At 42.2% G+C, this 27049-nt stretch overlaps 1 protein-coding gene across 1 annotated transcript in view; it reads right to left on the bottom strand.

The window, feature by feature from the left end:
• The window catches only part of LOC146855952 (solute carrier family 23 member 1-like), a 1135305-nt gene that overhangs the window by 496978 nt on the left and 611278 nt on the right, over window positions 1–27049 (bottom strand). The window contains exon 7 of the mRNA XM_085653904.1: window positions 10938–11095. Within this exon, the coding sequence (XP_085510030.1) occupies window positions 10938–11095 (158 nt within the window). The remainder of the gene's footprint in view (window positions 1–10937; window positions 11096–27049) is intronic.

The following is a 27049-nucleotide window of genomic DNA, read 5'->3' as shown; positions in this document are numbered from 1 at the left end:
GATGGGGATGTTGAAGATCAGTTTGGCTGTGGCATTCTGAACAGTCTGGAGTTTGAGAAGGAGTTTCTTGTTGATTCCGGTGTGGAGAGCGTTGCCGTAGCCCAGTCTGCTGCCCATGAGTGCTTGTGTGACAGTTTTTCTGGATTCGGTTGGGATCCATCTGTAAGTCTTTCGAAGCATGTAGGAACTGTAGATGCAGATTGAGGATGCAGCGTTGAGCTGTCGGTTCATTGTGAGCGATGAGTCTAGTATGATGCCGAGGTTTCTTGTGCAGTCCGTCGGTGTGTGGAGATTTCTGAGGGTGGAGGGTGGAGGGCGACCAGGAGTCATTCCTTGTGGAAGTGGTGGAACCAAGAATGAGGACTTTTGTATTTTCAGAGTTGAGTTTCAGGCATCTGTTCTTCATCCAGGTGACAACGACTTTCATCTCTTCTTAGAAGTTATGTTTGGTGATGTTGGGTTCGTTGGTGGGTGTCGTCGGTGTAAGAGACGATGTTGAGCCCGTGGTTCCTGACGATAGTTGCGAGGGGGGCTATGTAGACATTGAAGAGGGTGGAGTCCTGGGCCACTACACAGTTGGTCTCTGTTGGTTTTGAGAGGTAGGGAGGGTTATGATCTGCTGAGTTCGGCCGGTGAGGAAGGAGTGTGTCCAATAGAGGGCCTTGCCATGGTTGCTGGCGTCATGGAGTCTGGTGGCTAGGGTGTAGTGTGAGACGGTGTCGATTGCAGCCGAGAGGTCCAGGAGGGAGAGGGTTACCATTTCGCCCTGGTCGAGGAGGGAGTGGATGTCATCAGTGGCGGCAAGTAGAGCGGTCTTGGTGCTGTGGTTGCTTTGGAATCCTGATTGGGAGATATCCAGGACGGTGCTAGCTTTGATGAAGGTTGCTAGCAGAGTGTTGATGGTTTTTTCGATGACCTTGACTATGAAGGGAAGCAGGAAGATGGGTCTGAAGTTCATGAGGTCTGTTGGGTCTACGGAGGGTTGATTCAGGATGGGGTTGACTTCGGTGTGTTTCCAGTCATTGGGGAAGATGGCAGTCTCGAAGGAGCAGTTGATCATCTGAAGTAGTTCGGGTGCGATGGTAGAGGCAGCTCTGTGGAAGATGTGGTGTGGGCAGGGGTCTCAAAAACTACAACTACTTCATGACCAATACAGAGCAGCATAAACATCCTCCTCTTTGAAAGTAATCCCAACCATGTGTATTGAGAAGAATATCATGAGCAGCGGATATATATTATCTTAACATTTCACTCAGGGGACCATGTAAACTGTCACATCTCAATTCATCAGAAGTAAAAAAAAGTTTAGAGATCACAACTGTGGTGAACATGAGATATTCCAGAGCCCAGTTGACAGGAAAGGCAGCAGACCCCATATCACTCCGAAGTTTTATTGATCAGTCATTGTCTGGAGAGTCTCTTAATAGCTACTATATTATATTCCAAAAGTCTTTAGTGCAAGTGAGATTGGTGGAGGATTTCTCTTTTTCCAACTCGAAGTCAAATATGTTTTTACAACCTCCAAACAATTCCATAAAAGGATGCAATGTGCTCTAGTTTGACGTTCCTAAAGAGGGAGCGAAGGCCCAGTAGAACGAAGATTATATTTGAGAGAGTGCAGGCTCTCAGTTTATTTTTCACAAATACAAAGCTATCTGACCCAATAGGCCACAGACTCACCAACACAGGGCACTCATGAACAAGGAGACTTTGGTTTATTTCACTGGGCAGCAATACCAGTTAAATACTATCTTATAGTGCAACTCTCTACCCAGGATGCAACCCGGGTTTTGAGTGCTATCTCATCTCACCATAGCGGATGTATGTCGTTACAACGCACACTTTTACAATGCATGCACTTACATCGCATTTTTTACAATGCAACATCCACTACAACGCATTCCATTACATCGCATGACACTACAACGCATTTTTAAAAACTACCTTTACAACGCATTCCATTACATCGCATACTACCTTTACAACGCATACCATTACAACGCATAATATTACATTGCATTTAAGGTAAGTGTTGGATAGTGTGGGGGTAAAAATTACTATTCTAACTCCAGGGGGTGCAACAGTAGGGTAAGTGTTGGATAGTGTAGGGGTTTGAATGTAATATTATGCGTTGTAATGGTATGCGTTGTAAAGGTAGTATGCGATGTAATGGAATGCGTTGTAAAGGTAGTTTTTAAAAATGCGTTGTAGTGTCATGCGATGTAATGGAATGCGTTGTAGTGGATGTTGCGTTGTAAAAATTGTGTTGTAAGTGTAGTGCGTTGTAATAGTTGCGTTGTAAAGGTTGTTCCCCCACCATAGCTGTTTCCATTGAGCTTTCTCCACCTCCTTGCCCAGAATCATTGTTTGAGTGGATGAGGTAATGCTTTTAATCAAGTCCTATTGAGGAAGTTGTATACTGTTGATATTATACCTTTTGAGCCAATTGCTGACCTTATAATTTTTTCAAATAGGAAAAAATGTGGGTGATACTTCTCTGATACTTCTCTAACAGTAGGGTGTCTCAGCTAGCTTAGCTGGGTATAGTGGAATTGTTCCTGCTTGTCAAGTTTGAAGATGCATTAACAAATTTGAAAGGACAGCATCTTGCCATCTGAAGACGTTCTGCCCATTCCATTTGCTGATAGGGCCTACTATCAGTGCCATTTTACAATCCAGGGTGGTAATGGTTAGGATGTTTGCGGAAGAAAATGAAGTCAAGCTTATGCGTTTTGTCAATGTGGCCCAAACTATAAGAGTGCTATTTGTAAGGGTGCTATCATGGATGCCAATGGAACTGTTCCACTTAGGTTTCCTTGCTCAGTTCTAAAGGGTTTTGTCCAATACTGCCCGTTCCATTTGTAGCCACATTTTTCAGTCTCCCTGAGTGATCAGCGAAAAAATATCCATAATGCTGCTTATTAATAAGTTGGGAAAAGTGGGAGTGCTAGCCCTTTGGCAAGTTTGGGTTGAGGCAACATTTTATAAGCTAGACTGGTCCAACCACTTTGACAAATGAATGTCATGATATATATATATTTTTTGTTTAGTGAAGAATTCTCAGTGGACTACGATGGGCAGAGTACATAAAAGATATGAAATTGTAGGGAGGCAATTCACTTTAACGGTATTTATCTTGCCTAACCAGGAGAGAAACAAGGGTGTCGATTTCCTAAGGGTATTTAAACATGTTTACTCTTTCTGGTGGTAAAGTCAAATTCAAGATCTCCGATTATGATAGATTAAGTAATTAGGGGAGGGGATGTAGCCTTACGGCTAGAGCAGTTGACCTCGAAGCTCGGGACCGGGTTTGAGTCTCGGCAGGGATGCTCAATATCCTGTGATTCTGGGCAAATCACTTAATAACCCTGCTCCTAACAAAAATAAATGTGTCCTTGTGTAACGAAACTGGCGCTCATGTAAAGCGCTCTGATACCTGATATCTTCGGGTCGAGTTTGCACTATATAAAAATCTAAAAAAGAAATAACAAAAAAATGTATTTTATAGACAAAGACTGTCCTGCAATGGGTGTGCCTGGTGATGTTAAGGTTTGAAGGACATGAGTATGGAAGAGATATGAAACCCTGGGGAGGCAGTTCATTTTAATGGTATTTCTCTTACCTAACCAAAGATACCAAAGATCTCAACGATATGCAGATAATTGTCCTTGTAGTCATCTGATAGACCTGGAACTATATGGATGCACAAATATTTGATATAACAAGCTGTCCAACTGACTGTAGTCTGGGATTTTAGCATGTTTACTTTTTTCTGGGGGTAACATCAAGTTCAAGATCTCCGATAGTGTCAGATTAATCCTAAAGCCAAAGACCATCCTGGGATGGGTGTGTCGGGTGATGTTAATGCTCGAAGGACATCATCTGTGAAAATTTTATTTTATGCATAGCCAGGCCAAATTGAATACCTTCAATGGCCTCATTCACTCTGTTGTGTGCTGCAAAAGATTCAATGCTGCAGTCAAAAATAAGTGGTGGGAGGTGGTAGCCCTGATTTGTTACTCTTCCCAGAGTGAAAGGGAATGACAATCTGCTGTTTAAAGCAACCCTTGAAGTATATAAAAAGCACTGCTTTAGATATAAATGCGGGCTGAAATCCAATCTTAACAAGTGTTTTAGCAAGAAAATGCCAGTCCACCTGGTTGAATGCCTTCTCTGCATCTAGCGAAACAAGCACTGCAGGTATAATTTCTCTTTTGGCTTTTTTGACCAGATGGGCTACACTGTGGATATTATCATGTGTTTACCTGCACTTGAATAATACGGATTGGTTGAGGTGTATTAGGTTTTTAAGAAGGACATCCACTCTGGGCTTGAGAATGTTTGTACAGTTTGGCATCAAAATGAATCAGTGCTCTGGGCTTATAAAATGCACACAGTTTGCAATTGTGACCCAATTTTTTGAATCAAGGAGATGTTAATCCTTCTATCGTAAAGGTCACTGTCTTCTCCTTTGCAAATGTATTAAAATGCTTGGTCAAGTGCAAGCCAGGCCCTACGACTGACCCCTTGCAGGCCGATATCTATATATATATAAATATCGCATTAGGTCTCCAAAAAAGCAGCCGTAGTGTATACTGCCTTAAATCAGAGTGCGGACCACAATATCTTTACGCCATTAGTAGATTTTATTCAGCCTCAGCTCACACGATCGACATGACGCGTTTCGGTCCCGGAAGGACCTTGATCACATGACGCGCTACACATCTCGCGGTGTCTTAAATTGCGTTTTTTTACATTTTCTTGTAATTCATTTAAAGGGGACATGCCGATGAGGTTCAATTTGATCATGGACATAAACAATGTTTCACATGTGCGTTTTGTACATATTCAAGCGATCACATTTGAAGTGCAAAATAGCAAATTGTTAAAATTGTTAAAACAATGCTAAAATATACACAGTGATCTGCTTTATCGATTTGATGTATACACTTGTATGGACACAGTCAGTTAAATTTAAAAGGTCAATCTCATTTAAATAAATAAATAAGCTAAAAGCATAAATATCTCTGCTGTGTCAAAGAAAAGAACAATTTCTCTCTTAATGGCCATGCTCATTTGAGTGTATATATACAACTATGTACATAAATGTTGCTGATTTGTCCAAGTATGAATACCAGGTAGCTAAGTGTCTGGAAAGGATAGTTGTTGCTCAGACACTATGGTGAAATCAAAAAAAGGGTGGGGGGGGTCCTGATCAGTATGGTAACAACCTCATATTGTCGTATTTGCATGTGGGGTAAATGTGCGTGGGGAAAAGAAAAAAAAGAAAAACAAGTGAAGGTCCCTTTTCTTTCCTAAAGTGCTTAGTGCTTTGTGTGCATTGTGTCCCCAAATTTAAAAAAATGATTATTAACTTAATTTATCAAAACAAGAAGAACCCGATGTGTAAGTGTGGTTAATTGAGAAGTGCAAATGTGCAAAAGCAGCATAAAGATATACAGAATATGGACATAGTATTCCATCTTATTAGTTGTCTTGTAGATCTCAATTTCCATTGAATTGATCTAATTTTACCCAAGACTTTCGATTGTTAGATATAAAGCTGGTTTGTTCAGTTTTAGCCCCGAATAAACTGTGACAAAGGATGTTATGGCAGAGATTTACAAACACGTGTACAAATCTTCGGTTTGGTTGAGGCCATTGGGGTGCTTGGTATCTAGATTAAGAATATACCTAGTTTCTAATTGTCTGAGAGCTCTGATCCTGTCTCCCCCTCTTTTTTTGTGTGGAATATTGTCAATTAAAAAATATTTTAACAGAGTGGGGTCGGACTTATGAAGGTCCTCAAAGTGTCTAGCGACAGGATACGTTGGGTCTAGGTTCTTGATTGCCCTCAGGTGCTGGAGCACCCTCTTGTGCCCCTGTAGGATGGTGCTACCTACATATCTTAATCCACAGGGGCACTCCAGCACATAAATGGCATGATCTGTTTTGCAGGTCAGGTATTTGGAGATCGGGATTTCTTCCTTGGCAAAAGGTGTCTTGAAGGCAGTTGTGTTTACGCCCTGTTGACACGCCTTGCACGATTTGCATCGATAGAACCCCTTTCTCTGGCTTAGCCAGGTGACTTGAGTCTGATTTTCCAAGTCATTGCTGACTAATGTATCCCGCATAGAAGGCGCTCTGCTGAAGGTTATTGACGCTTTTTTAGGGAGTAAATGGCCTATGATGGGGTCTCCCAATACTATAGGCCAATTTCGATTGATTAAATTTCTAAGGGTTTTGCCCTGTTTGCTGTAGTTTATAATGAATCTAAATTGATCCTCCATTCCCTTGGTTACTCCTTTGGTTTGTAGAAGGGTTGCTCTATCAAGACCATTGGTTTTCTGAATTGCTCTGTCAATAACCTTTCTTGAGTATCCTCTTGCCATAAATCTGATTTTACTGGCGGCCTGTTCCTGTACAAGATCCCTGTGATCACTACAAATACGCTTGAGGCGCAGCATTTCCCCATAAGGGATACTCTGTATGAGGTGCTGCGGGTGTGCACTGCTGGCATGCAGTGTTGAATTGCCAGCAGTTGACTTTCTATGTAGTGTAGTGTGGATCTGACCCTCCTTGATAAAGACCTGCACGTCTAAAAAGTTAACTGACCTTGGGCTGATATCTGCTGTAAATTTTAAATTTAAGCTGTTCTGATTAAGACTGTCCACAAAGGTAATAGCATCAGAGGTGCTGCCTCTCCAAATTATAAAAAGATCATCAATAAATCTGACCCATTTCACTATGTTGTTGCTCAGTTGCATGGAGTGTCGTTGTATGAGGACCAGTTCCTCCCACCAGCCCATGTGCAAACATGCATAGCTGGGAGAGAAACTGGCCCCCATAGCTACACCTCGTTGTTGTTGATATAAGGAATTCTCAAAGAGAAACACATTGTTAGTAAGACAAAACTCAACCATGTTGACTAACATGTTGCTGTGATCCTCAAATAGGGCACCCTTCTTTGCAAGAAAATGTCTCATTGCTCGTAGTCCATCTTGATGATTAATTGACGTATAGAGTGATGTAACGTCTAGAGTCATTAATTGGTACTCATTGTGCCACTCACAGTCTTTGATTTTGGAGAGGAAATCACTCGTATCACGTATATAGGAGGGCAGGGCTTGTACAAAGGGTTGGAGAAAAAAGTCCACATATCTCGATGTATTCTCCAATAGGCTGTTGCGGGCTGAAATTATAGGTCTTCCTGGTGGATGTAATGGATTTTTATGTACTTTAGGGATAAAGTACATAATCGGGATCGTTGGGTTATCATTGCGCATAAATCTGTACTCGTCTTCAGTTATTAGACCCGCACTTTTCCAGGCCAACAATTTTGTTGCAAACACCTTGTACATGTTCTTAAGTATCTGGTGGTCGCACCTTGTGTAGCAATCACGATCCTTTAGTTGAGACATCGCCTCGTCCACATAGTCTTTCCTATCCAACAGCACTATGTTGCCGCCCTTGTCTGAATTACGGATGATTACCTCCTTGTCTTTTTTGAGCTTGCTCATTAGTTGTTGGTATTGCACTTTTTTTATGTTTCTCTTTGTGTCAGTCTTGGTATTCACAGCGTAATTAAGTTTCTTAATGCCATTGATGATTTGTTCGTTAAAGACGTCGATAGAGTCTCTCACCATGATGGGATTGAATGTAGAACGAGGTTTGAAAGGTGTAATAGTTTTCATTACTTGTACCGAGTTGTTGGTTTGCGAAGAGATGTCATTTTCATCAGCCAGTTCCTGTAGAACTTGTAGCAAAGGTACATCCCTCGGGGTTAGATCTTCTAATGTGGACTCTAGGCCTTGTGTGTAAGGAATTGACTTCTTGTTGTTGATTTTTTCGATGGAGAGGAAATGTTTTTTTAGTTTTAGTTTGCGAATGCTTTTAAAGATGTCCATTCTAGTGGAGGCATAGTTGAATGTACTCTCAGGACAATACGAGAGACCAAGAGCTAGGAGCTGTTTTTCTGCTTCATTTAATGTGATGCGAGATAGATTGATGACAGTTTGATTAGTTGCCATCTCTTTTATCTCCTCCAATTGCGTCTCGGTTGTTTCCTCTGTGTTTGTTTTTGTTGTGGTACGTCGTTGCTTGGCTTGTCTTCTCTCCCTCCTTTTTCTTGTGGAGTTCCTGCTTGCTTGTTCTTTGTTCTTGGGCGTAGGGTGTCTCTGCGTTCCAGACATAAAAAATCTACCTCGTCAGCTAGAGAGATACTTGCTGGTACTTGTGCCATAGCTTGTGCACGACTTTCCAGATCTGAGTCGCTTTCTCGTCCTGAGCTGATGCTCGAGGCGGAGGTCATTTCATCCGATCTGTCTGGTCGCATTTGGGCTGTGCTCGGGCCTTGTGTCGTATTCCCATATTTTGATATTTTTAATTTATCGTATTTTTGGGCGAAAGTGAAAACTCTGCCACATTCATAGTCCATGCGATCCCGGTGAAATTTGTAAGTTTTTCTTTCTCTGATTTTGTCTTCCTCCTTTTTCAAACGTTTCGCCATTTCATCTTTCAATTTTTTAATTTCCTCCTGTTGATCCATGGCATTAAGTTCAGTATTCAGTTTATCAATGTCAGTATAAATATATATATATATTTTTTAAACCAAAGATTCGCTGCACTCAGTAAATCCAGGTAATTACTTGTTTATTCTGAATACTTCAGAATATTTCCACTCCACCAACAAGTTTCGGCCTCACAGGGCCTTTCTCCGAGAAGGGCTCTGTGAGGCCAAAATGGGTCGGTGGAGTGGAAACGTTCTGAGGTATTCAGAATGAACAAGTAAATACCTGGATTTACTGAGTGCGGCGTATCTTTGGCTTCAAATTCAATATTGGGCTAATTGGTTCAGCCCGCTGTTGTGCACACCGAGCAGAACCACATTGTTTGCAGCAATATATATATATATATCTTTCCATCTTTCCATCTTTCCATGGCAAAGGATTCTTCTTGCAGCAAGTAGCCATTTTAATTTTTCTTAATATCCCTCGGTGTTCACCAAACCTCGGCAGGTGCTACATGTGCTGGAAAGGAGTTTTCCAGTGCCCGAATCCCTCTGTCCACTAGCAAACTCCTGAATGAGCCAACCCCGTGCCCACTTGCAGGAGGCTCCATTCATATGTGTCACACATATCAGATGGAACTGGAGATGTTTCTCCAGCCCTTCGGGGCTCCATCCAATGATAAAAATGATGGGTGGGCTTAAGGAGGGGCTAACGATAGATGTTAGTACCCCCAGCTACTCTCTAGCCTTGTCCACTAACTATTTCCACCTTTTTCTGGTGGTGGGAGAAAGGAGAGAGAGTTTAGGAGGAGCTTCTCCCTCAAGACATGTCCCAGACAGATATTAGACATGCCCCTCAGAAGCATCTGGCTCTTTGATGAGGCACAGAAACACATGCCTGTGATCCAGAGATGACCCAGACACTGTTTACATTTTTTCATAAGCCAAGTAATAATGCTAACAGGGTCTGGTGCCTTCCTGGAGTAGAGATGTTCACATCTGGGCCTAGGTTCATCTGGCACAGGAAAACCTACCAACAGACATTTATGAACACTGAACAGCTAAAGTGTAGATTGTATGGATGCCACCACTCTTCCTTTATCAGTATAGCGTGAAAAGGTCAAAATGTGATCTCTTTTCTGTGATGAAAGCTTTTTGAATTTTGGGGGAGCAGCAAAACTCCCCCATTCTGGTGTTCCCACACTTCTGCCGTTAAAACAGCATCTTACTTGTGTAGGAGGTCCTATCAGAACCACTGGGCACAGTTTAAATAAGTCACTGTGTAAAGTCAATGTGATCTACACATGGTCACCATTTTACCATATTCCTGTTGTGTGCTATAGACCACACATGATGTGTGGGATTCCCTTTTTATTTTGTGAAGTGTGAGAACATTGGGTGGCCATTTTCCTACAGTTCTAGATTTTCTGTCACAGAAACATGAAGAAATTGTGTTTTTATTTTACTTCATTAATATTTATAAGTTATTCTGGGTAATAAAACATGCTGGGATTGATGCAAGTCACGTCAGCACAAATTCCCCTGTGCCTATAGTTTTCAGAAATGTCTGGGGCTTGTTCACTTCCATACGTGCCAGACGATTTCAGGCACAAATAATGCAGCAATCCTCCATTCTTTCCCACCAGAAACATTCACTGGTGACTACTGTGTGTGTCCCCACTAAAGCCCATGGAAAAACCTGCAAATGTGTTACTATCCCACAGTCAGAAGATCTAGCAGGACACAGATTGGTCAAGACTTCTTTCATTGCGAGGAGACATACACAATTGATATTCCCATGCTTACTAGATGCAGAGCATCAAAGCTGGGAGTCATTCCTTCGCCAAGGTATGTTCCTGTGTGGGGGAGACTAGTGGTAATTCCCATGCTTTGACAAATGTCATGTTCAGTGCAGTGCAGTTCAGTGCAATCTCACTGCCAGAAAATCAATGTGAGGGAGTCCTTACATCTAGCAAAATAAATCTTCGAATTTGTAGAAGTTACAATACATGGTTTCTGTAAATGTAAATGTGGATTATTATTATTGTTCCACAGCCCCATGGTGTCATCAGCAATCAAATAATAGGAAATCTAAACAACCATTTTGTTTGCATTTTCTTGTTATTTTTAAAAAATAAACTGCACCCAGTCTATTGACCATGGGTAACATAAACCAATAGAAAACCCATACATATCTTGTACCCCTATCTTCAGGAAACCCATAGGGAAAAAGCTGGGGGTCAAGCCTTGGTAAAGTTCACATTCAAATGTAATTTCCCAATCTGACATGAGATGTATCAACTAACACCTGATGGCAGTTGATCCATGTAAGTGAAAGTTTTCCTGTATACTTTAAATTTTTCTTCACATTTCGCCTCATAAACATAAAATTTGAATTGCAATAAACGTAAAAGTTGCTCTCTTTTACCTTGATCCTATTGTCGTCTGTAGGAGAGTGCACATTCCCGAAACAAAGAATATGGTGCTGATGAGTTGACTTTTGACATGATTGTCATGTCCTACACAGAGAGGCTCAGCTAGAATCAGCGGTATTGCTATGATGCCTCCAAAGGCTAGAATGTAATGCTATAAAAGTAAAAAGAGAAACATTTTATACATGCAAATATGAAGTACCATTTTATATACAATTTGAACATTTCTAAACAATATAAAAAAAGTTCTTGTTGTACTTCAATATGCTACAAATAGTAACACATCTTTAAATAATTGTATTTTTGCCTCACTATGAGGTTTATGAGAACCACTGTTTGAAGAGTGGGGATTTGGTGTTCTGTAGTATGTTTTCTTTGAGAGCCACAGGAATCAAGTCTATTGGACCCTCTCTTTTGCTGCTATTTGTCAGGGCGTGCAGGGGACATGAAATTCAAAAAATGCAAAGGGGACATTTTATTTAAAAAAAAAAAAATGTCTAAAATCTGAGCCCATAAAAGTATTTCTTAGAACAGCTGCACTACTTTTTGAAATTCATAGACAGATATTTTCAGTAAAATACCCGGGTCGGACCAGAGCACCCAGTGTTGTTGCCCGGCCCCGGGGATGGGGTCCCCGGGGCCAAAATTGGCCCCCCTTTCTTTGAGTAAAAAAAAACATAATAATCAAAAAAGAAACAAGAGGCTTGGGAGGATGGGTCCCGGGGGCCATAATTGGCCTGGCGAGGGGGTCCGTGTGGCTCTCGTCCCCATTCTAAAAATACCTAGCCCCGGGGGATCGGATCCTCGGGGCTGAATACTGCCCATGGAAGGGGGCTACACGGCACTCCATCACTCTGCAAATGCACTTCTCGGTGCACTGCTGGTGAGGGGATGACGTTCCCATGACTCCTGAGGGCCTCAGGACTAAAGTGGACTTCTTCCCCCAACCTGTAGTGCACCAGGAGGCGTGTTTGCAGAGTGGTGGAAAAAGGGGGCTTGGCCTTTGATGACCTCTCAGCAATCCAGCTGTGTGGGTTTTACTGGAGGTAACAGGAGGGGTAGTTGGCCCCCAAGGACCCTCAAGAGCCAAGGGGATTTCATACCCGAACTAGTAGTGTGCCAGGAGGCACATTTGCAGAGTAGTGGAGAAAGGGGGCATGTTCACCGAAAACCACTCAGCAAACCCACTGTGTGGGACTTACTGGAGTTAATAGGAGGGGTAGTTGTTGCCAAAGGACGCCATTCACACAGACACACAGGGGCATATTTACAAACCTCTTATCACCACCACAACATCACTTTTCATGATGTTGTGGTGGCGATAGGGGTTTTGCCTTATTTACAAGGCAGCGTTAAGCCACTTAACATAGCCTTAAATAAGGCACCCTTTCATGCTATACTTAGTGTGGAAGGGGAGGGCGTTCCACCGCAACACCAATTGATTTTGACGCTGCTTCATATTTACAAGGTTGGCGTAAATATGGGGCAGCACCAAAATTGAGACCAGGGAAAACCTGGTCTTACCCTGGCGTAATGAGGAAAAATGCTTAATTTCTCCTTGTTTTTGCTGTTTCCATGTGTGTTGCGTTGTGCAGCACACATGGAAACAGCAAAACGCCATTGATTATTTATGTGCAAGAAGGTGTCCCTTCCTGCACATAAACATTTAAAAACAATGAATTTTTGTAAGTTCTATGGGTCCTGCATTAAGCAGCACACATAGAAGTCACAAAACACCATTTAAAGATTGGCCTAGGGGGTGTGGTCCAGAAGCAAGTGGTTTCATTTCAAAGGTTTTCAAAAGTATCCAATATGTTACCAGCTTAAGCACCTCCATCAAAAAGCTTGCAGTTCTCCCACAGCTAAATACGATTGGAGTCATGATTTGGTGGACTTGATATTTAGCATTTTGGCCAATGACCTGCATCTGCCAACCTCATAATGAGGGTTTTACTATCTCGCTATCAAAAATAAATTTCTTTTTATTATACAAATCATTTTTGCAAAAAGTAAACATTACAATGCAATGACAATCATTTGCATGATATAACATTGAATACATAGTCCGATCCTGGGCAAATAAGGTCAACTAGCCATGTATCTTAGCCTCCCTCTGTCTATTAGTCCCCTCCCTCTAATAGGACCCCCACCCCAGAACACCCTATCTGCCGCTCGTGTGCAACCGTCATGCAAATCATCCCTCTCTCTTTATTCCACTTTTCCCACAACCTGCTCCATTCATCTGGACAGCCCGACTCTCGTAGACTGCTCTCTCTGTCAGCATGCACCAGTTCATATCCGTCTTCCTCTCAGTCAGTGTGGGGGCCGATGTGGCTCTCCACATTTTAGCTATGTTTCTTTTGGTGATCATAAACCATAATGTCACCCAGAGAGGCTCTTTGCTATTGAGTTCTGTCTCTTCCCATAAATTCAAAAGACACCACTTTGTCAATTTGGTCATGTCGATACTGCATACATTCCAAATACAGGACATTACCTCTTTCCAATATTCCTGAAGTGCTGGGCATCCCCATATCATGTGAATAAAGGTGCCCTCCTGCTCATACCTCCTAAGACTTAGCGCCAACTCAGACCTCCCCATTTTGACCAATGTGGTGCAAGCGAAGTATGTTCTGTGCACAGTTTTGAGCTGTATCAGATTAAAGCAAGATTGTATGTCCACCTCTTTAGGGGAAGCCATAGCCTCCTGCCATTCAGCCTCCTCTAGGTATTCCAGGTCTTCCTCTCAGTGTCCCCGGAGGATAGACAAGAGCTCCGGGAATTATGCAGGATTTTGCAGTATGTGAGGGAGATCGTCTTCTTCTCCATGTAGTCATCTAGCAAACTGTCCTCCAGGGGAGAATATTCTGGGAGCTCCACCCCTTTCGGCAGTGCTCCCCTAAACACGTTACTGACCTGTAGATAACGGAAGGCATACAGGAGTGCCAGTTGATAGTCCGTCTGTAGGTCCACAAAGGGAAGTCGCCTCCCTCCCACCCACAGGTCCCCCACCATAGAGAGACCAATCAAGTCCCATTTGTCGAAACCCTGCTGCCTTTGCTAATAGTCCCAGTCTCCCAGTATCCCACAGCGGGGTTGCACCATGTGATTTTATCCAGCCAGCCTAAGGCAGCCAGCTTCTCCTGCCAGACTTGTTGTGTGACCAAAGTTGGGCTAGGGAATGAGCTGCTTCTACCCCCTCCCTATATCGCTCTGAGATAGCCTCCGGGTTGCTTGTTACGGCAGTCCGATCTGTATGCCAGCTCATCTTGGGGTAAATGGACCCAGTGATTGACCACTTTGAGCTGGGTCTCACTGTAGTATTTCTGGATTGCTGGAAGTGCTATTGCACCATCGTACCAGCTTCTGGTCAATCTCGGGAGAGTTATGCTGGGAGACGCCCCCACCCTTAGGAGTTAATGAACCACGCCGTCCACCGACCGGAAGTACGCATGCAGCACCGGATGCAGGATGTTATGGAGGACAAAGAGGAAGCGGGGCAGGGCTATCATTTTAAAAAGTGATGCTCTTCCCAAAAGGGACAATAGTAATGGTGTCTCAAGCACAGCAGTGGGGGTTATAAGTTGCAATCATAGCAAGCTTAAGGGTCTTTTGTTATGTAAATCCCCAGGAAGGGGAATCCCTCTGAGACTACCCATACTGCACAATCTCTGTGGAGGCGTGGGGGGTCACCCCAGAGTACGTATGCTAACAATTTCTCCCAATTGATAGTGTATCCAGAGTATTTACGATACAAGTCAAATGTGTGCAGTAGTCTGTGTAGCATGGCACTCGCTTTCGGAATGTACAACAAAATGTCATCGGCATAAAGGCTGATCCTGTCTTCCCACTCCATATACCACGGCAGCCCCCTGATCAGTGGATCACCTCATATCCATACCGCTAATTGCTCAAGCACCAGTGGGAAAATCAGTAGGATGAGGGGGCAACCCTGCCTCATGCCTGATGTAGCAGAAAAAGTTTTGACATGCCCCTGTTTACTGTCACTTGGGCCAGTGGTACGGAGTACAGGCTAAAAACCTAGGTCCAAATCCCTGTTTTTTTAAGACTGCAAACATGAATGGCCACTCCACTGTATCAAATGCCATCCTCGTGTCTAACAATAGCACTGCTGCATCCTCCCATATATCAGCAGCTCTGCCCAACACTCCATGCAAACGTCTCAGGTTAAGCGCAGTGCTCCTATCCGGCATAAAGCCAGATTGGTCTGGGTGGATCAGTGACTGTATAACTTGGGTCAGTTGGGTCGCCAACATCTTTGCCATTATTTTAACTTCTGTATTTAGTAGCAAAATTGGCCTATAAGAGGCGCACTCCTCCAGGGTTTCCTTTCCTTATGAATCACTACTATGTTTGCTATCCTTTGGTCTTTCAGCACACAACCCTCTTCACAGCCCTCCCAGAAAATCTTTAGGAGAAGGGGCTCTACCTTCGCAGCCATAAGTTGGTATAGTTCGATGGACAGGCCTTTGGGGCCTCCAGCCTTTTCTAAGTTCAGTCCCCAAGTGGCCTGGGCGACCTCACTTTCCATGAGTACTTGTTCAAGGAGGTCTCTGTCTTCAGCAGCAAGGCCTGGCACCTGAAGGCCGGCCAGCATCTCCCTCGCCTCCTCAATCGTGGCTGTGGAGGATGGGGCGTATAGACGCTCATAACATTTCACGAATGTGCTCGATGTTCCCTGTCTGTCACGCACTCGGGTACCATCCACCGCCTTCACTACGAACACCCATCTCAACCCACTCCTCGTTGGTTAGCCATGCTAGCATCTTACTTGCTCTATCTCCAACCTCATAGAGGCGGTGGTGCGTCACACGGTACAGGGCCTTGGCCACATTATCAAAAATACTTGTGCTCAGAGAGAATATTCACAAAGAGCTCGTATTCAGTTCAAAATACGAGCTACACATCTCCCTGACTGAAAATGAGAATTCATGATCCAATCCTTTGGGATCATCCTCTACAAATTCACCAGATTGTTTGGGCCCCTGAAGGCCCTAAAAGCTTCTATGGCTGGGGACATTACTGTTAATGCCATGCCTGCCATCTCTGTGACTATGACATCAGCAGCCCACCCTCATCTCATGTATATATTCTCATACACACATCTCTCCAGGAATTAAACCAAACTTCTACCAAGGACCAAACTCACAGCCCTTTGTGTAGCCACTACAACCCCTGATACATCCAGCTTTTTGCAACCAACCTCTTGATCCAGTCCAGCTACACCAACACAAAAGCACATAAACTGACTCCCCACCTCCGGTAGGTATGATTTGCATGAGAGGTTTGATTACTGAAGCTTGCATGTTGCTCTTTTTCATTCCGTAAACATGCAGTGTTAATGGCATGCAGCACTGCAACCTTGGAAAAGAAAATACAGTTTGACAGAGAAAAGGAAAAAAGAGACTGGTTTGCAGAGACTTGAAAAAAAGTTTCAGCACATTTGTGCGTGCTTTTGTTCGTATGTTTTAGCATAAAACCTTGATCTATTAGCTTTGAAAATTCCAGTTGTGTTTCATACATTAAGGATTAAATGTTCTTGATTTTGTTACATAGAATAAGATTACAAAAATTAAAATCCATTTTAAATCCATTGTTGGTGGTGTGGGAATATTGCCGTTGGGCCCTATTGTATTAAATTCCCAAATGTTTACAGCCCCGAGGGACGATTTGCAGGCTTATCAGCTGAATTAAAGAACAGTAGCATTTCTTTAATATGGGAACATTGTCCTTTTTTCTTAAATTTGTCAGCACTGCCCAAAGAATGCTGAATATGCCTGTTAGATCTTGCTACTGTGTGATTGATGGCATGGGCTTTGTCAGCGAATATGATTTCTTTGCATCTGTTTCCTTACATGGACAATACTTAAATGCTTAAACTTTAATCTATTCCAGCTGCCACAAGTTAGAAGCTATGTTTAACTGAAATGGTGCTAGAGAACAATCCTGCCTGCTTCCTCTCTATAAAGATTGAGCGATTTACCTTTGCTCGTGTGCACAGGGGCAGGCTTTTAGTGTAACACATGTTTATTATATTGCTAACGTGGAATAAAATGAACAGATTAAAGTGTGCTCAATAAGAACTTCTTGTATATTCTCTCTGAGCCAAAGGATTTGATGAAAATCGCACTTTTGGATTTAAAGTACTAATGCACTTAAATCTACGACGAAGGGTGTAACACTAATATCTGTTTAAGGGATCTGAACCTCTTTAAAGCCCAGTGCTGGAAACCCAGCCATCCAGTGCATATTACGGATCCGAACGTGTACCTGCTGCTTCTGAAGATTAATTTTGTGCTACTTTGTGCAGGTTGATTAGCGTAGAAAGTCTGAAGCCTGGTTTCAGCGAGAGGTGGGCCTATGTGGCGACACAAAGTCCTATTTAGTTGACCGGCCAGACGTAATCTGACTTCTTTGGGACTTGTTCCTTGGCCCACCCATTTGCAGCAGAGGAGGGGCTAACTGGTGACTGTAGGTTTTTTAATTTTTATGACTCTCCCTCCAGAGTATGGCATGCTGGAAAAACACGGCACATGCCAGGCTTTTTTAGGGTTTCAAAGCTTGATTTGTCATGCCATTCCATTAATGAGTTTATTTATTTTACTTATTTAGTTTCAAGTAAAAGGGTCCATAGAAACACTAACTTGGAGTCAGTCAGTTTGAAGGTCTGGCCTAGCCCTAGCCAGAACGCACATCTAAGGGTATATTTTGTGTTGTGCTGGGTTGTCATCGCAAAACTGACACAAATCTGTGCAAAATGTTTATTTGACATTTACTTTCCAGTTTAGCTGAAAAGTTGCCTGGAAGTAACACAAAGCAGCACCTAGTGGTGCTTTGCATTACTTTGCATTCAGAGAGCTTGCTATGGGTGGTACATGGGCTTTCTGACCTATTTTTGCTGGTTTTAGAACTCTGGGCACGTTACCACTGCTAATCAGTGCTAAAGTGCATTTGCTATCTATCTAAATTGTAATGGTGATTAGTTTATCCATGATTGGCATATTTCATTTACTAATAAGACCCTAGTAAAGGTCCTGTAAATCAAATGCTACTAATGGGCCTGCAGCACTGTTTGTGCCACCCACATGAGTAGCTCTGCAAACATGTCTCAGGTTTGCCACTGCAGTGTCTGCGAGGGCAGTTTTAAACTGCCATGTCGACCTGGCAAGTGCACCCACTTGCCAGGCTCAAACCTACCCTTTTACTACATGCAAGGCATTCCAAAGGTTGGGCCAAGGTAGCCCCATGGGCAGGATGCAGTGTATTTGAAAGTTAAAACATGGACTGGTGTATTTTATGTCTCCTGATAGTGAATTACTGCTAATTTCGTTTTTCACTATTGCAATGTCTATCTCTCCCCAAGGTTATCATTGGAGTTTCCTTGTAACCTCTTAAAAGTGTAACTTCCAATTCAGAAGAGATAGAGATTTGGAGTTTGGTGTCCACGCACTCACAATTTAGAAATACACCTTTTAGTGGAGTTGGTTTTTAAATTGCATGTTTGCAAATGCCACTTTTACAAAGTGGGCATTAACATTTTCTTGCTTTACCATTCTGTGCCTCTGCCTGCCTTTTAAATCCACATCTGGTTTAGCCTGACAGTTGGGCTGTTTGTACATTCCCTCTAGACAGTCATACAAAGGGAGCTGAGGTATTCCCTGCATGTCCTGATGGGACATTACCAGGCTGATGGGCCTTCCCGAGCTAGAGTGGTGGGAGAACTGGTCACTGACACCTGAATAGGACTGTGCCTGTCCTCACACAAAGCTGCCTCCACCCCCGTAGTGTGTCTGAAGCCAGGTCAGGGAAAGTCAGGGTCTTGTGCACTACAAAGACTGTCCTTTGAAGTGTGCCTACTTCAAAGGCAGAAATTGGTATAAATACTGGAGCTGTGACACCATAACTTCAGAACACTTCTGGACTAAGAAGACATTCTGTCAAAAAGAAGAGCTGGAGAAGCTGTCAGGAGGGACTACCACTTTGCTATGTGCTTTGATGGGTTGACCTGCTGCCTGCTGCTTCCGTTTTGGACAACAAAAGGACTGGACTTTTCTTGCCAAGGTTCTCCAAGGGCTTGTGTGTGCTTGTAACCTGCCAAAATGGTTCAGGACCTTCAAAGACTTCATCTGCAGCCCCTGTACTCCTCTGCTGAGAGTTTTCACCTGTCAAGTGGTGCCAACTCCAGTTCTGGGCCCTTGGACATGGTTTTGCTGCAAAGGACTGAGAAACTCCACGCATCGACCTTCAGCGCCTGTTTTTTTTTTTAAGGAGCACCGCCGTGGGGCTGAAAAACCGACGCATCACCATGGTGTGGCCCGAAGAATCAATGCAGCGCATGCACAAAGATTGCCACAGCCCGAGTCCTGAGAACCGTGTCTCTGACATTTGAGGAACCCACTCTGACTCCGACGCAGGCCCTGTTGTGCATCTGAAGACATCAATGCATCACCTGCCATGCGGCTGGAAAATCGATGTAGCCCCTGGTTCACCACCACCACATCAACCCCGCACATCAGGATTTTCACACATTGCACCTTTGCGCCAAGTTCTTGATCAACATAGCCCAGTAGTAAGGAACCAAGGATGGTCATCTGGAGATTGATGCTGCACCATCCCTTACAGTAAGGAATAGACTCATAACCTCCTCTCACAGTAAGGAATCAACGTATCACCTCCCCTGTGCTGCAGTAAAGAATTGGTGCTTCACCTCCCCTGGCAATAAGGAATTGACGCATCGCCTCCCCTGGGAGTAAGGAAGCGATACATCGCTTTGCTTTTCCGGTGCCTTATCCCCTCTGTGCCTTCTTTGATTTTGATACATCCCAGGTGCTTTGTGACAAAAGTGACGCATCCCAAGTTTCCTATGGACTGAATTGTTTTGAAGCTTACAAAAGTGATATCTTGATTTGTGTATGTGGATTTTTGCCATTGTGGTCTTGCTTTATTCAGATAAATATTGGTTATGTTTCTAAACTGGTGTGGTGTCCTTTTGTAGTGTTTTCACTGTGTTACTGTGTGTGTAGGTACCAATGCTTTACACAGTGCTTCTGAGATAAGCCTGACAGCTCATGCCAAGCTACCAAGGGGGTGAGCAGGGGTTATCTTAGCCTTGAACATCCCCTTACCTTGACTAGAATAAGGGTCCCTACTTGGACAGGGTGCAAACACTGCCAACTAGAGACTCCATTTCTAACAACCAGGAATACATTCTGTCAGACAGATTATTCTCAGTTTGCCGGGCGGAGAATTTAATGTCCGTCAGGACTACTCCGTCCACCAAATTTAGAAATTACTGCTAAGCCTTATGGCGGTTCCTCTCAATGCTTTGTAAAGTTTGACGTATGGCTTTGTCAACATGAAGTAGTCGTTCATCAAACTTATTTTTTTTTTTCAAAAAGAAAATCTCAAAGCAGCAGTCCTCTTGGATTTATTAGGTTTTAATTTTAAAAAATCTGCTCTTGATTATATATATTTTAACCTTATTTCCTGGTACTCTTCACCACTAATATCTAAAACTATATTTGAGATTGCTTTTGCTGAACATGAAATGTGTGGCCACTGGTGATTTATTCTATTCTATATCTATTCTAATGTTAGAATGATGTTAATTTATTTCACCATGATTTTATAGTGCATTCAATCATTCCCTCATAAAATAGCCCTCATAGGCATAAAATGCAAAGTCTACTGTTACAGGTGACGTTAGTTTTTTAAAATATTGCTTTAAACCACACACAATGATTATTGACAATATACCCCATAATATTCTAAGGGCAGTTCACACAGTTTAAATTGTGGTATGTACCATTTTTCATGCTGTATTGCTGTTTGATTATTGCCATAAAATGTAAATTCCAATTTTGTAGATCCAATTATTAATGATTGTTGAGAACACCTCTTATCACATTCCAATGATTTAATTGTTTCTTCGCTTTGCTTCTCATCAGTTCTTCTTCTTTCCCTTGCAGTTTTGCTCAGCCAACTTATTTTCATTTGAAATTATCATTTTTTTAATCTTATCACTTGTCTTTCAGAATCATACCTTTCAATAGTACTGGATGATAATCTGAAGCCACAAATAGTGCTCCAATCTGTAGGTTTGAAATAAATATTGATTGTCCAACATCTATATTTTAAAAAAGTCTTCACATGCAAAAAGCTGATTTAATTTGTCTGTATGTTACTTGTGATTTTGTTCCTTGAGTCATGAGAGCTCAAATTATATATAGTTCTCTCTTCTTTCTTTCTCTACCTGCCTAGATGAAAAATATCATCAATATATCTTCTATGTCTTCTATTGTACTGCAGGTTTGTAACCTTCTACTTGCTACTATTTCAAAGAGAGATTTGCCGCCATTGTGGCTAGGTTGGAGATAATTGAGACTTCTTTTGTTGGCAAATAATACGGATACTTCTCCATAAAATAATTACATTTTAAAATTAATTCCCTTAGTCGCACTATGTATGTAGTATGTAATTCAATTTTTTATGTCAGAATCTGATAAATGATGTTTGATACTTTCCATTGTACCGACATGAATGACGTTAACATACTAGATTATTATGTCTATAATGCATATACATAATCCAAATCTAGATACTACTCAATGAAACTTTTTTAGGTGTCCCCTGCACAGCGCTTGCATTGTGCTTGTGAAATCTAATGTTTTTAATACATCTTAAAAGGACTTACATCACGCCTTCACTTTTTATTGGTCCATATGCTTGCCAGTTTGCTTTCCTCTGTTTCAATTGGTTGTAGTCTATTCTCCCTTCTGTGTCTCTCTTATTAGTTTCCCGTGTCCTAACTACTCATTCCCATCCATGCTGGTGGTTCGAATTTTTTTCTTTTAGTTAAAGCTGCATACCGTTTACTGTTTACATTTTGTTATCTTTCCCTCTGAACACCTAATATTGCTATATTTTACTAGTAAACAAGCAGTCACAAGTGAAGCTAACTTGCAGGCAATAGGATCATGATTGAAATGCTGCAGCAGGTGCAGTGGCACCGGAGCCAAAAGTTGTCATAACTCCTCTAAACACCAAATATTGCTATAGTTTACTACTAAACAGACAGCCACAAATGCAGTTATCTTGCAGGCACTAGGGTCATTATTTGAATGGTGCCGCAGGCACTGTTACACCAGGGCCAAAAACTCTAGGAACCCCTCTAAACACCAAATATTCCTATAGTCTACTAAATAGGCAGTCTCAAGTTCTGTTACCTTGCACGCAATAGGGTCATGATTGCAATGGTACAGCAGGTGCAGTGACACCGGGACCAAAAGCTCTACGCAGACCACTAAACACCTAATATTGCTATATTTTACTACTAAACAGGCAGTCACAATTGCATTTACCTTGCAGTTAAAAGGGGCTTAATTTAAAGGGTACATCAAGTGCAGTGGCACCAGGTCCAAAAGCTCCAGGGACCCTACTAAGCACAGATTCTTGCTAAATTTTACTGCTAAACAGACAGTCACAAGTGCAGTTATCTAGCAGGCACTAGGGTCATGATTCCAATGGTGCAGTAGGTGCAGTGACACTGGGACCAACAGCTCTATGCAAACCACTAAACACCTAAAATTGCTATATTTTACTACTAAATAGGCAGCCACAAATGCAATTATTTTGCGGGCACAGGGGTCATGATTTGAATGGTGCAGCAGGTGCACTTACACCAGGAGCTAAAGCTCTAGGAACCCTTCTATACACTAAATATTGCCATTTTTACTACAAACAGGCAATCACAAGTGAAGTTACCTTGCAGGCAATATGGTCATGTTTTGAATGGTGCAGCAGGTGCTGTGGCATCAGGCTCAAAAGTTGTCAGAACTCCTCTAAACACCTAATATCGCTAAATTTTACTACTAAACTGGCAACCACAATTGCAGTTACCTTGAGTTAAAAGGGACTTAATTTAAAGGGTACATCAGGTGCAGTGGCACCGGGACCAAAAGCTCTAGGGACCCCACTAAACACAGATTATTGCTATAATGTGCTACTAAACATGCAGTCATAAGTGCAGTTAACTAGCAGGCACTAGGGCCATGATTTCAATAGTGCAGCAAGGTCAGTGGCACCGGGAACAAAAGCTCTAGCACCCCACTATACACTGATTATTGCTATATTTTACAACTAAACAGGCAGTCACAAGTGAAGTTATCTTGCAGGCACTAGGGTCACAAGTTGAATGGTGCAGCAGCTGCATTGGCACCGGACCCACAAGTTGTGGATTTATTTTTTCTTATGTTAAAGCTGCACAGTGTTTACTGTTCACTAATACTTATCTTCCCCTGGCTGCACACGCATTCAAAATGTTCTTGTTTAACTCTGCTTTAGTGGGTGGAACTTTTAACTAATTTTCACATTCTTCATAATATTGTTTGACTTATACAATTGCATTTTTTTGTGTTATATGTGTTGTGTGGGTGCATTATGTAGCATAAACCTGAACAAAGTGATTGCAATGCTTTACATGAGCACACTTCCTGGTGCTCTGAAGGGATGTTTTAACCTCCTTTATCAGTTGGGATAGTTTCTGTATAACATTACAGCACCAGTCAACTGCCTCAGAGTCTTGGATTGTAAACACAGCCATGAGCCTGTTCTAAATGTATTCCACAAGTTTTGTGATTGCAGCCTATTCCTTCTACTGGCTGGGAAGGGGGACTGTATAGTTTCAAGAGCAGTTAATTTGAGAACTCCAATTGCTGGGCATTGTTGTCACATTGCGTCAAAGCTTGTCCTTGTGAGCAAGCGTGTTTGGAGACTGTATGGGATTTTTGCTGCTTTTTTTTTTCAGAAGGTATCTATTATTTTGGAATACATTTAAATGAAATAAAAGCGTTTTTTTCTTCGTTGGTGAGAGTTCTCCACTGTTGTAACACTGGGAGTTTAGTAAGCAGGTAAGTGATAAGACTAGCTTTTTTTCAAACTGGCCTTTACTTTGCAGATTGCATTGTTCCATCACCATAAACATGTTATATCGTTTGCTGTATTTTCCGGTGGCCATATGAATAAGCAAGGTGGTAATTGAGCAATACTCTGAAAACTGAAGCAGGAGTTATTTCCTAATAAAGTGAATTTTGCTGTTCATCTTTCAGTGGATGCAAATGCATCCCTATTTATTTTCATACTTTTAACACATAATTTATCTTAACAAGCTAAAAAGGGTTTGAGTTGTCCAAAGTAATTTAAACAGCCTCCTGTATTTTTGTTGTTATATAATATAAACAACACCAACTGCACATTCTTAAGGTAACGTGTAGTTATCTAGCAGGCACTAGGGTCATGATTCGAATTGTGCAGCAGGCGCAGTGGCACCTGAACGTATTATAACAAATGCCTTTAAAGAAAATACAGTATTTGCTACAGCATACAAACATCAAAGTATATAGCACAATTATAAAAATTGTTACAGTGTACTATTTAAATAAAGACAAATTATTAACCATAAGTAACAAAATGTCAATGATAATGCAAGTGCAGACATTTACTATGCACCTTATTGTTTCAGAGATATGTTCATGTTTAAGTTTTTTTAATAATAAAAAAATGTGCAGTGCAAAATAACTTCGTAAGAAAAAAATCTGTAATGAAAAAACTTGCACATATCAATAAAATAATAATCTCACTTTCAGAGATTTTCTGTCACTTATATTGCACAACTGCTCAACTGCTCAACTGCTCATTTGAAAAAGGTAAAGTTGATATTGATTTGTTTATCATAACAATGTACAATAACCAAAAAACACCTTTTCATCTACTTTTCGCAATCTTGTTTTTTTGGATTTACCAAAACAGCACTTACACCGTACTTGTATGGTTTTTCATTCCCCCTTTACCTATTCTCCCCATAGTTGCACCAAAGCTTGTTATCAATCACATAAGCGAAATCTAATGCATTTACTAATTCTTGTTATATGTTCTTATGTGTCTTGCATGTATTGTTACATTTCTTTTACCATTGATTAAAGCAAAACGACTTTGCATTACATGATTGGTTGGAAAAATGACATCTAATTCCAATACAATCGGTTTGAAACATGGAGCCTCTGCATTTGTGTTTATTTCTTGGAACCCTGCATATGACCAGAACCTATGGTGATTCTTGAATCAAAAAACGTTTTAATCTCCTCAGTTATTCCTCCTTATTCCAAAGCATTTTCATGCACTTATTCTGTTAATAATTCTTCTTATTTTTTCATCCGATAAATGCTGATTTAATTAGTACCAGTGCTGTGTATTTATCAGCTCTCTTTATCAAGATCTTGAATTAAAAGGTAATGGTCTCCCAAAGCTCTCTGTGCAGAAACGTACACTAAAATGCCTTGGCATTATTGAATTATGTTTTTCCTTTGTTTAAAGCCAAATCTTTATTGCACTAGAAATTCTACCCTTCAATCAGGAACAACAGTGTGGTGTGCTTCACTCACAGGAGAATTAGTACAGAGCAATGTCACTATAGTAAATTTTTGAATGTCCATATGTACCATTGAGGAGATGGACTTGTTATCATTGGTATATTAGGCCCATTGCCCGAAGCTAGACAGACAGGAATTAGTGGGGGAAAGTGATGTTCTATGGAGCAAATCGTTTTAATCAGTGCAGGCTTTTTTGTAGTGGCCGCAGTAAACTTGGGGGCCCATTAAGTTCGCGGGCGGATCGCCACCGCCAGGCCGGCGGTTGTCACCGCCGTGCTGGCAGTGGTGATCCACCCGCCAAATGACCTATCTTCGCCCCCACCATATTAGAATGGCGGGAGACACTGTGGTGGACGGAAAGACTGTCCGCCTCTTGCAGGCACCGCCATCAATATCAGGATGCATGCCTTTTCATGGCGGAGACTCCGCCATGGAAAGGCATGCGGGAAATCACAACCGGGGCCCATCGCAGGCCCCCAGGGGGTGGGGGTGTGGGTAGCTGCACTGGGGGTACCCATGGTATCCCCCATCATTGACATGCACATGGCTGTCACATTGTCCATGGCAATGCACAGCATGGGCTTCAACATTGCGGCGGGTACTGCTAGCAGCACCACCCGCGCAATGTGGAAGTCGATGATGCGCCCACCAGTGTGGCGGGCGCATCCTAATTTGCCTAGCGGGACCGCCGCAACTTGGGCGGTCGGTCCCGTGCTCCGTTGCGGTGTCGGCCCGCCATCTTAATAGGCCCCAAAGTGTCGATTATGAACAACCAGTCACTTGAATTTCGGGAGTAGAACAAGTAAGATCATCCACTATTTGATCTTTCTCTTTTGACGTCACAACGGTGACTTTTAGTCTTACCTTTGGATGAGCTGCTTTATCTTCCTCCTGCTATTCTACTGACTTTGAGCAACCAGTGCAGAAAGGTTGTGAAATGAGTGCCATAAGGCTTATCAAGGGTAACAGCTGCTACCCAGGCTTTACATAACTGACGTCTATGAGGTCAATAAGACATGACTAAAAATGAAGTATTTCAGTAAATTCTGCTTTTAAATTACCAATGACATCCCTCACATTCTCTTCTCCAGCTGTACATTTTAGCATAGAATAAAAATGAATACTCAGATATGCAAAAAAACTGCTACTGTTGCACTTAATTTAAAATGAAATGGACACAATGTTAATATATTAAACAAATATGATTATATTTTTTAACTCACCGAGGAACAGGCAGTGCTAGGCAGGCTAATTTGTTACCTTGTTCTGTTTGAGAGCTACTCTTAACCTGTGAGTGTCAATCCAATCACAGTCTGATCTGAATATTATTTAAAAGCAAATTCACTTCTGCTCAGTGGCATAGGTAGAGCTTTTGCCGCCCAGAATGATCCCTGAGTTTGCCGCCCAGTGAAGTCCAGTGCCGGTAAGAGCGGGTGGAGGCGACAGATGACGACGAGTGGGGGTGGAGGTGGCAGACGACGACGAGGGAGACTAAAAATTTAAAAAAAGAAAAACTTACCTTGCTCTCACCGCCGCCCCCAAAACAGTGCCGCATGGGGCAGATCGCCCCCCCTTAGCTACAGCACTGCTTCTGCTCAAAATATGTAAACCAACACATTGCCAGCTACTATTGCATAGCAAAAGAGCTGATGATATAAAAC

The sequence above is a fragment of the Triturus cristatus genome, chromosome 4_1, assembly GCF_964204655.1.
Source record: "Triturus cristatus chromosome 4_1, aTriCri1.1, whole genome shotgun sequence".
Taxonomy (NCBI): domain Eukaryota; kingdom Metazoa; phylum Chordata; class Amphibia; order Caudata; family Salamandridae; genus Triturus; species Triturus cristatus.
This window is presented reverse-complemented; position numbering and strand designations above follow the sequence as displayed.